The 11,294-nt window shown below is 45.9% G+C and overlaps 1 protein-coding gene across 1 annotated transcript; it reads right to left on the bottom strand.

Annotated features, from left to right (window-relative positions):
• Positions 1–565: 565 nt before the first annotated feature.
• Positions 566–10,853, bottom strand: AMER2 (APC membrane recruitment protein 2). Its single transcript, XM_064717143.1, has 2 exons — positions 9,953–10,853; positions 566–9,778 (listed from the first exon to the last, which is right to left on the bottom strand). Exons 1-2 carry the CDS (start codon positions 10,746–10,748, stop codon positions 8,880–8,882), a joined length of 1,695 nt encoding a protein of 564 aa, XP_064573213.1. The 5' UTR covers positions 10,749–10,853; the 3' UTR covers positions 566–8,879.
• Between the last annotated feature and the right edge of the window lie 441 nt (positions 10,854–11,294).

Here is an 11,294-nt window from a genome sequence, read left to right as displayed (position 1 = left end):
TTTAGAGAAGTTTGCAAACCAGAGGTTCTAAAAAATGTAACTTAATAGTCACAAAAAGGAAGAGACATTTTAAAGGTGGGAAATGTAGCTTACTGCAGACTGCATTTGCTAACTGTCACACCAAAACTGCAACTCCAAAGTCAATTTATGCCAAAAGAACAAGCTTCCCCACTTGCTTCTCAACCAGGAGAATCAGAAAACAAAGCTGATTTGAAAAACAAAATAAAAGCTCAGTCCATTTCATTGTGTAAGGGGTTTAAAAGGAAAAAAAATTTCCAAAACCAAACAAAACCCACATGCTGATGAAACAGGAGACCAGAAGACCAAAACTCTCGTTTCTGAAAGTCCTCCTGTAACTAACAAATTCAGTATGATGTTATTAGTAAAACTGCTAAAGGCATTTCTACATGAAAATGAAATTGCACAGATGCCCAAGTATTCTCTTTTATGCTATTTTGGTGACATAACTCCCCAATGTCCTGCTTTGAAAAGCCTAGTATTTTCCAGGGCGCTCGATAGATTGGCTCTAACTTGAACATCAAAAAGTAACCTTCACATTCATCAATGAAAAGTGACAACTGATTTTATTGACTGTTTTCATTATAACACATGACAGTGGGAATATTTTTCACTGTTAAGATTTTTGAATGGAAGAAAAGTGCAGTTAGTCTGAGTTCCTTACATTCATTAGAAGCAAGACTATTGAAACCATCAACATTTACAATGACACATAAGCAAACACCAGAATCAGTGCCAATAAATACACAGAGTACCAAAATAAATATTTACAGAATTAAAAATATAACAAACACTGATTAGTATATCCTTGTGAACTGCCAGGGAAGAAAGACACCTATTGCTATCAGTTAGGTTGTAAATACATTAAGAATACAGTGGTTCGAGGAGACACGTACTCATAAAAGTTTGTAGAGGTGGAAAGGAGCAGAGTGTGTCTAACAGTCTGTCATAAACAGCCTCCCAGAATGTTGTGAGCTTTCTTTAAGAAAAAGTTGGTGCACACAGGCCCACCAGATCATTACCAAACCTTTTAGATGAGAAGAGAGGGGAGTTCTGGTGTTACTCACTCATTATCTCAAATAGGTTGTTTGCTACCTTACAGGAGGTGGCTGACACAATAATACAAGGAAATATTGTAATTAACTGTAATTATTGTAATCTGTCAGCTATATCACATCTTACAGAAACAGGCTGAGTGACCTCTAACAGGACACACATGTCCCCTTCAGCAGGCAGGAAACACCGAGAGCGTTGCTTTGTCTGATGCAGTCCCTGCTACCCTGTTCTCAGGCACGCCATGATGTTTAAGCAGAGTTGGGCTGCCATTAAAGACTAAAGCCATGTTGTATTTTCTGGGTTTATTGTATTTTCCATCACCCACATTCATACCTCATCTCCCATTTCAACAGGACCTCAACACCAGGCTTCAACACCAGAGCAGGGTAAATTCAGATGGAGCCAAGTTATGGGATCTTCACTCAATAAAAACCAACAGCACTTACAGATCCACCGATATCAGATAGAATACTGGTGGAATGAGTCATTGTCTAGCTGTTAAAATTTCACCCATGGTAGAGGATTTATTTTAATTTCATGAAAAAGCAACAGCTTAAGTCTTGTTCCCCCTTTAGAAAAGCAGGATAATGCTGCTTAGCCCTTGGTGCTGCTGCACTGTGTCTTACACTGCCTCCCCACTTGTCCTTGGGCTGCAAGGGTGCAGCCAGAGCTCACCACTCTGCCTAGGGCTTGGGTCCTTGCATCTTCCTGGCAAAATGAGGGTGGAAGAGCAGTGAGAGGCCATAGGCCAGTGCTGGGCTACAGGGGGTTTGTGGATGTTTCTGTGCTGCAACTGCCTTTAGAAAGTAAGACACTGGGCACTGCTCAGGTGTTGATGAGAGCAGTCACACAGCAGTCCACCTGCAGGAGCACTGGCTTCAGCACGCCCGAGCTCACACTGGCTCCTCTCTCAGTGTGACACATGAACCCAAGCATCAGTGCAAGAAAGAAAGAAAGGATACAGGGTTTTTAGGCATTTGTGTAACTCTTTTTCCACAAGGACAAGGGGTCCAGGCCTTGCTTTCAGTCCATCTCCCAGATGCCCTATCAGTCCTCCCACCTCAGCACCATCACCCTGCCCTTTCCTGCTGCTGTCCAGGGCTGGCACCTCCACATGGCACCACCTTGCACCCCTCTGCTGGCACCACAGGGTGAGGTCACACAGCAAATTCTGCTGGTGACTTGGGGTGCCTCGCTCCCCCAGTCCACAGGCTGCAGGTGAGTTGGGACACACCTTCTCCTCTGCTGCCATTAACCAAGAATTACATTTTAAGGTCAGCCTTAATTCAAAGCAGATACAACCAATTTTCTTTTACAAGCACATTATGTTCAAAGCTTCCAATGCATCTGCATAAAAAGCCCATGGAAACAACCTGACACTGATTTAGCAACTGTTTTGATGCAACATCTTCCAAAATAATAAAAATCTATTAAAGATCTTACCATTTAGTCCCCACATACCTTCTCCCTAATGATACATTAAAATGTGGCTGTGCAATAATTAAAGGGAGGCTTCATTAGTTACCATATCAAAAACATGAACAATGACAAAACAAGTGGGGGGTTTAGAGCTCTGGAAAGAAGCTGGTCCTGGTTTTGCCATCAAGAGTTAAATTAAGGAAGGCAGTGATTGTGTTAGCTGTAATTTAAACATGCTGAGCACTGGAGTTATGTGCTGGAGTGCAGCTTGTTAGGATGAAAAACAATGGAAAGACATGTTTTGCATTCAGATCAGTGAAAACGCTACCACAGTAATATAAAAGACTGCACAAACACCTGAATAATGTTAATCTTAAAAAAAAAAAAAAAAGGAAGACTTGTTTAAGAAATACTTATTTCCGTAGGATTAAGAGATTAAGGACCTCTGCCAGTTCTTGCTGGAGTCAGTGGAAGCTTTGCCACAGCAGAACTGGATCCTGGCAGGAGATTGTCCTGTTGGCAAATGCCAGTTTCCTAACTTTGTGGCCATAGCAGGATTAGCTTTTATTGCAGAGCATTGCTTGGATGTGATGTCAAAGTAGGCAAAGCAATCTTCTTTTAGCCATTGCTACAAGAAGCCTTTAAGCCTGGCAGTTTAAATTCCTTGCCCTGTGAGGTGCTTAACCTTTTCCTCTCTGTACTACAACTTTGGCTCTATTTATTTAAGTATGTACAGAAAGGAAAAAGGAAAGCACAGATAAAATCTGGGCACAGTCTGCATAACAAACAGCTCCTGGACTTTCCTTCAAGAGTGACCTGCTTCCTTGCTACATTTACTAAATTGTTCACAACAGGAAAGTGGAGGAATGTATTCCATGCTATGCAAAATATCACTTAACATTCTCACCCATATGTATGAGATCACACAGCAGACATCTCCATTTTAAATATCTTTGCCACTTATTCTGAGGGGGTTTAATTTTTTCAAGACCAAGAAGTAGAAACAAAGACCTCCTGAAGAGGAGGCAGGGTGGCAGCAGCTCGTCTTTTCTGGTGCTGGAAGGCTAGATCAAAAATCTGTTTCCCAAGCAACTGCAGTATGGCTGAGCTGAAATGAGAGACATACAGGAAAAAACCCCAAAACATCCTAGGCAATAGTACTCGCTGTTCTCGGTGGAGAAGCCTTCTAAGGCAAGAAGTTTTAATAACCTGCTTTTGCAGGAATCAAGGCCCCCATGATGTGGCTCAAGTGGTTATAGCTATTATTCCTTTGCATATGACAAGTTCTTCCATTTCTCTCTACATGAAATGGACCCAGGAAACACCAAATCAGTGCTGAATGTTCCTACCCGAGATGCTTACAAGGAAGACAAGGTATGAACTAATGATGACTAAAAAATTCCTATGAGCTAAATTAAAAATAAATTGTCCCCTGAAAACAAACAGCAAAACAGACTGATACCTCCTGCTCACAGTAAACAGCACGTGGACTCAGGACAAGGGAATCCTATCATCCCATCCCTCCCATCCCTCAGTGGAAGGGAGGGACATTCAGCAGGAACCCATCCCAGGCCACTGGGGACAACTGGCAGTGTATTCCTAGCACTGAATCTCAGAAGAGTCATTTGTTGTGCAGTTCTGCTCGGACACGTGGGGTTATGTCACCATAATAAAAACATAAACAAAGGGGGTGGGGAGAAGAAAAGACAAAATGAAAAACCAAAATCAAGCCCTGCAGAAGCTGTCATGTGTGAACTCTGCCAAGACTCATTTCTGCATTGTCTTTGAGTTGGTGTCAATTTGTTTTTCAAGACAGAAGCCCCAGTCTTTCATATCAGTAACTACAAAAATACATTTTCAGGCCACCTTGCCTAGAATCTTCCGTGTTGGCTGTTGGATAACCATCTGTCTTGCAAGTGGCTATTGTTACTGTCATCTGTCCCTTTCATACCATTATCTTCCTGAAAAGCCTTTTCTGAAAGTAGTCCATTAGGGCAGGGAAAGAAAAACCTCAGTGCATGGCCACGCAGCAGAATCAATGGCTCCCTTTGATCTGCAAGCTCAGTCAGTACTACAAATTTAAGAAACAACACGGTTTTGCTTTGCTAAGCAAAGCCTGTTAATTTGGCTCATCTGCACTCATAGCATCTTACTGAAAATACCATCTGTATCAGATGTTTTAAGACTTTGGTGCAATACTTGCTTAGATAAATAATTTTGTAAGATTCATTAAAAAATAATCAGTGAATTAATTTTCATAGAGTACATCTATGCACGTAATTTTTAAAATTCAGTCCTCTACTACCCTGAATGGTGGTGAGGATATTCACAGTGGATGAAGAAAATGCTGGTTACTGATGGAATAAGACTGATCATAGTTTTTTCTTATTCTAGTAATGGAATTTCCTCTGAAATCTACTACGAATGTTTGAGTCCTATTACTGGCAAGAGCAAAATGCATATGCACTACATGGAAAATAAAACCTTTTATGTTTGTTGCAGGCCACACATTTAGTACTGGAAACTTAGCTCCTATCATGACAAAACAAGTCCACAAAAAAATAATTTCATGCTGCTGAAAGGAAATCTTTTGTGCTGATATAAAGAACAGGAGTGTATATCACTGAAATCACTGCAGATAGCTATAAAACACTATGCAATATATAGAAAAACTCTAAGAACATACAAAATTTACCAGTAGGGACCTGAAAGTGCAAAGAGTACACATAACTAAATACCAAGTCCTGATCTATAAAATCCTTTATGAACGACATACAGCTGATAATTACAAAGCATCATTCAGACCACCAAATAACAAATGAAACAAATAAAGAAAAATATACTTTAAGGAAATCAAAACAATGACACCATCGGGAATGTTATCTTTGGGACTCAGAACACCATTTCTACCTCAATACCTACCAAAGCCAAGGAAAATATATGCTTGAACAGGGTAACACAAATAAGAATGCAAGCTACCACAAAATGCCTCAGGACTGTTACTTCTTTATGTCTCAGCCTTTAAATCCAGCAAGCCATTAACTGTTTGTTCTTAGGCATCTCACAGTATTTTACAGGGATCTTTCAGAAATTATACATAGGTCTAAAGAAAGCCTTTGAACCTCCTTTCAATGATTGTTTTAGGCATTGTGTGGAGTGTTACAAATATATTTCCATGAAAACTGAAAGCCCTGGTAAATATTAGATCTTCTATTACCTTTCGAAAAAAAAAAAACATAGATGGCTTAAAGACAAAAGTGGATTTTAGAAGTACAAAGGTAATTTGAACATGAAATTGTATCTTTACTCTCACACAACCATTACCCTGAATCAACGTCAGCATGTCGCAATGATTCAAAACACTGACGCCCGACTACCAGCTACTTTCCCATTCTCCTTTTAAGGATATGATTGTCCTTAAAATATGTACATAGCAAGCAGCCAAACAAACTGCAGAGAGATTTGCAAAATGTGCTTAGAGGGGGTATGTGACAGAAAGCTTGAGGGAGTGGCTGTGGAGCACCTTGGCCTGGGCAGCTGCCTTCCCACCCATGCCCCATGCCAGCCCAGAGCTCCTCATTCCCGGGGTTAGCGCCCAGGAGGAGGCTGCCTCATGCAGAGGATGGAGGGAAAAACGTGGCAGAAAACAAAGGAGGAGAGAGAAGAATGAAGGGAAGCCAAAGCATTTTAATGATGATTCGTGTTAGTGGTTACGTGAGAGGGAGTTAGTCTAGTGTCACACTGATGGTTTTTCAATACAGACATGCCACAGTGCAAACAAAACACATATGATGAATAATTTGACACACACAAGTCCTGTAGAGATGGCAGCTGGTATCTCCTAGTGGGTTTAAAGATGCACCACTCCTACTACCTGTACTCAGTGCTTCCAGTTTTTATGGTACTACCACCACATCCTCCCTCCCTCTCAACTTCCAGTACCCTATAGAATCTCTGAGCACAATTTGTCCTTAGAACAAAATGGGGAATTACGATTTTTCTGCAGAGTTGTCATGCAAGGAAAGATGCATCCCTCACAGTCAAACAAAACCAAAAGAACGGGAAAAGGAATGTCATGTTTAGGGCTGAGGAGCAGGATAATATTCTGTGTTCTGTACACACATCCTTTAGAGGGTGTTTCAGCTTTGACTTTCTAAAATGCACGAGTGGAGTCAGACCAAATGCAAATCCCTTTCTCAGGCAAAGGAAGCCATGGTGAGTGTTTTTGGAGGCAGATGTGGAGCACAGCCCCCAGGCTGTGAGTGTGAGTGCGCGCACAGGGACCCTGCCCGGGGCTGTGCCCTCGCTGCACATGCATATGTACAACAGGTCTGTGGGAGTGGGCACACAGGGAACCACACACCTACATGTCAGGAAGAAAACATAAAATAATCCTCTTTGAAGTGTATTAAGGTTCTTAAACCATGAAAACAGGGGCTGGTCAGGGAAGCTAACACTTTCACTGGGATGCTGCAAGTCGGTATTAAATTCTGCAGCAATTTCAAAACTGGATGCCAATTTCACCTTCATGACTCTAAGGTCATTTCCCCAGTGAACCACAAATCATGCCTATACATATATACAATTCTTATTATGGTATTTCCTGGCTTTTTATGGTTTGCCTACAACCTTAATATCCTTCAAATGTATATTCTGTATATTTATTTTCCTCTTTTTTTTTCCTTTTGATTTAAGAGACAATAAAACCAACTGCTATGTAAGATCAGACCCATTAGTTTCAATGATGTGAATTTAGGATTCTCTGCATAATATAGAAATGTATATTTTTAAAATGTATATTATTTTAGATACGCTGGAGCATATATTTTATATTTAACTGTGGTCTGATGATTAAATACTTATATCAAAATATTTTGTAAATACATAACATTTACCTTTAGACTTCAGTGATTTTTAGAGTTTTTTCAGTGTATCATAAAAATATGTCCTCAGGCACATTAAAACCCTATTATATTTCTTTGAAATGTTGCCAATGCCCATGTACAGTAGCCACTACTCAAAAATGTCATGGCCATTAATACATTTTTCCTAAGATCCAAGCTCATCAGACCATTTAATAATGTACCACTAGCTTACCATATTTTTTTCTCTCTTAACATAAAATTATTCTGACATTATTGAGAATGAAAATAAAAAGCAATGAGAACCCAAACTTTTTTTTTTAAATAGTCAAAAACTAATTTTATATATTTTAAAAAATAATACTTAAAAAACAAGTTTCTTTGCTGGGTTCCTTCTCGGTAAGGTTTAAGCCCAGAGCAACTTTTGTCTAAACCCCTGAAAATAGAGGTTTGCAGTGGCAGTGCTGTCAGAACATCTGCTCTGAGCCATGGAATGTGCCACTGGAATAAAATCAGCACTTCAGACTTACTTATCTGGGGATGCATGAGCCCATACAAACCAGAGTTTTTCTCTAATTTAAGGTACTTACACAAAGTCCTATCCTTTTAGAACTGTAAAATTATCTACCTATAAAAACTAACTCTTGCTTAAACTCTAGATAATAAGGACAGGTGATTTTTTTTAATAAAAAATCTGCTAAAACACGTATATATTTACACATGGCGAGCAAGTTATTGTAAAAATGTGGACAGTGTGTATATATTGGCATTTAGTAAAATGTTTCCCTGAACCTGATTGTATGCATTATCGGACAAGTATTGATGTAAACATCTGAACCTACGTCAGGTGTCTCTGTTACCCATTTACATTAGACCAGATCAAAACCAACCAGACAGACAGACAAACGAAAATGTGTTTTCCTGTTAGACGAGTCCACCTAACTCCTTAGTTTTATCTCCTGCACACAAGTCAATCAAGTCTGCTGCTGAGCAGTGTTCTCGTTCCTATAGCAGGCAAAATACCTGTTAGGTGGGTTGCTTTCTGCTTGGCATTTTTTCCAACATCTTGTGGAGCAAACATCATTTCCAGAGCCAGCCAGGCACCCAGCCTCTACTCCTCCCCGAGAAACGATTAGAAGATAAATGTATAGGAGGAGAACCTCTCATGTCGCTCCTTTTGTAGCTCCCTTGAAGAACTCATGACACTGCTTTGCACGAGGAAGGATGGTCATAATCCAAGTCCTGCTTCCAGAAAGGCATGTAAAAATGAACCTCCCCAGTGTTTAGTTGCAGAAAAAAGATACAAATGTAAAAAAAGTGCTCAAAAAGAAGTTGACTTTTTGTATTCAGCCACACAGTCTAGTAAGAAGAGACTCAGAAGTGCAGGCCCACAGAGTACAGTGAAGGAAGCCTTTTAGGTGACTTTCTTCAGGTGATGCAAAACTAATTCATTATCTGTGGTCTCCTAAGCAGACTTTCCCACATGGACATCGTTCTCTGCCTTTGCCTCCACTTCTTACCCAACTACTTTTTGGCACTGTCCTGGTACATGGCAGTTTTCACTGTTGTCCCCGTTACTGACCCGGCTGCGCCCCTGTTACTGACTCGGCGTACCAGGACTTTGGAGACGGGGATTTTTGTTCTGTGCATCTCGCTTTTGGCCAGGTGATGGTGTGCGACGTGATGGCTGTTGCTGGCATCTGCTCCGTGACTGGCAGGATGTGACTGTGACGAGGAAAGGTGTTTAATGCTGATGGGTATCTTGGAGTCCTTGGCGGCGCTGGAGGGTGTTTTCAGCGAGCTCACGGTCGTTATGGGAGACACGGGCTTGGAGCGTGGCACACTGGGGGCTTCCTCGTGTGTGGGCCCTGCTGGTGGGTTCTCATCCGGCTCGGCATACAGGTCATAGAGAGCATCCCCACTGTAGCTATCCCTGGGAAGGGTTTCCTTCTGGATGCTTGTGGAACTATCTTCCTCGGGACCAGGCGTGGTGGAATCCCAGTAGCCCTCATCGCTGTTTGGGACACCCTCGTGCTGCTCCTTTTCCCTGCTCTTCTGCTCCTCTTTGTGGTTCAGGTGAATGGCAATCTGGTGGAGGCCACCGCGTTTCACCACCACCCTGTTCTGGGCCCCCTCGGTACCTCGGCTTTCCTTCAACCCCTCGGGCTTCTTTGTCCCTCCTCCGCTTCCTCCTCCCTGCGTCTTAGTCTCGTCCGTCTGTGACAGCATATCCCAGAACTCCTGCAGGCAGGTGTCATCCACTTGGTCGGGGCTGGCCATCTCCTCCCCTCCTCCCTGGTAGGCCACCATGGTGGGGTGCTTCTTGGTGGCCCCCAGCTTGCTGGGCCCGGGGGTGCTCTTCTCGCAGACGCCACTCCCGCCGCCCACATCCTCCTCATGGTCCGCAATAATATCTCCGCAGCCTGTAAGAGAGTCAAAGCTTTTCAGTGAAGTCACGTCAGCAAACATCAAACAAATACGATCAATCGATTGCTCTGAGGGTGGATCAACAGAGGAAGGGTCAGGGGCGGCTGCCGTCTCTTGACCGCTATCACAGTGAGGTTCAACAGGGGGAATAGTCGTTATTGGAATGTCACCTGTTATCGCCGCATCCTTCGCAGTCCCAACCTCTCCGGCGGCCGGCTCGGGTCGCTCGCGGCGGAGCTCCTCGGGTGGCCGCACGGCGGCGGCGGGCGGCTCCTCCCGGCGCGGGGAGCTGCTGGCCCGCGGCTCCGCGCCGCCCGCCTGGGGCTCCTGGGCCGCGGCGGGCGCCTCGCCGCTGCGCTTCTCCCGCGGCGGCTCCGGCTCGGCGTCTGCCGCGCCGCTCGGGCTCTCAGACAAAGGTTTCGGCGTCTCCTCCTTGATGCACTCCAGGCTGGCGGTCAGGGAGCCCGGCATGATAAGGCCGGACGGGATGTCCGAGCTTTCCCCCCTCTCCTCCTTGCCGATTTTGTCCTTTTTGTGCCACCGCATGCTGCTGAAGATCCCCTTCAGCCCCTTCTTTTGTCTGCCGCCGGCCCGCGGCTCCGCGCCCTCCGCCTGCCTGCCGTTCTTCCTCAGCAGCGAGAAGAAGCTGTGCGACTTGGCCACGGGGCCGCCGGGGCTGCCGGCCGGCCGCTCCTGCGCCTCGCGGCTCGGCGCCTCGCCGCCGCCCGGTTCCTCCTTCTTGCTGCTCTCCAGCACGGCGTCGGCCAAGCCGTCGTGCGTCCGGCTCCGCACCATCCCCGGCTTGCCGGCGCCCTTACCCTCCCCTCCTCTGCTCCGCACCCCGAAGATGCTCGGCATGGTTCCCCCGGACTTCCTCCTCCTGAAAAGCTTGAAAGCGGTTTTGTTAATCCTCCCCGACGGCTGCTCGGCGGCCGGGGGCTCCACACAGTCGCACTGCGAGTCCATTTCTGCCTCTGCCGCTGCAGCCGCGGCCGCCGCGGCTTCCCCTCCGCCGCGGAGCGCGGTGCGAGCCCTCAGTGACAGCCCCGCCGCCGCCGCCCGCCCGTCTCCATGGCAACCCGGCGGAGGGAGGGAGGCAGGCAGGGAGGCAGGCAGGGAGGCAGGCAGGGAGGCAGGGAAGGAGGGAGGGAAGGAGGGGGATAAGCCGCTTTCCCCCGCCGCCGCCGCGGCCCCGCCGCCCGTTCCGGGCCGCCCCGAGCCGCCGCAGCACCGCCCGCCCCGCCGCCCTTACATAACGCGGCCCCTGCCCGCCGCCCGCCGCCTCTCCCACGCACGGCCGGGCTCTCGGGTGCCCCGCGAGGGGGCCGCGCCCGGGCGGGCAGAGCCCGGCTTGTATTTGTGACGGCGTTTCGCGGCACGGTCGCAGCGCGCCCCGGACCGCGGGCGTTGCGGGGCCGAAGCCGTGGGCTGGGGGATGAAGCGAAGCGCTCGCAGCGCCGACAGAAAGCGGGGGCCGGGGTCGCCGGGGGGTGGTGGCGGTCTGCACGTGCC

This window comes from Zonotrichia leucophrys, chromosome 1 (assembly GCF_028769735.1).
Source record: "Zonotrichia leucophrys gambelii isolate GWCS_2022_RI chromosome 1, RI_Zleu_2.0, whole genome shotgun sequence".
In the NCBI taxonomy this organism is placed as follows: domain Eukaryota; kingdom Metazoa; phylum Chordata; class Aves; order Passeriformes; family Passerellidae; genus Zonotrichia; species Zonotrichia leucophrys.
The sequence above is the reverse complement of the archived record's forward strand: the minus strand, read 5'-3'. Positions and strand labels throughout refer to the sequence as shown.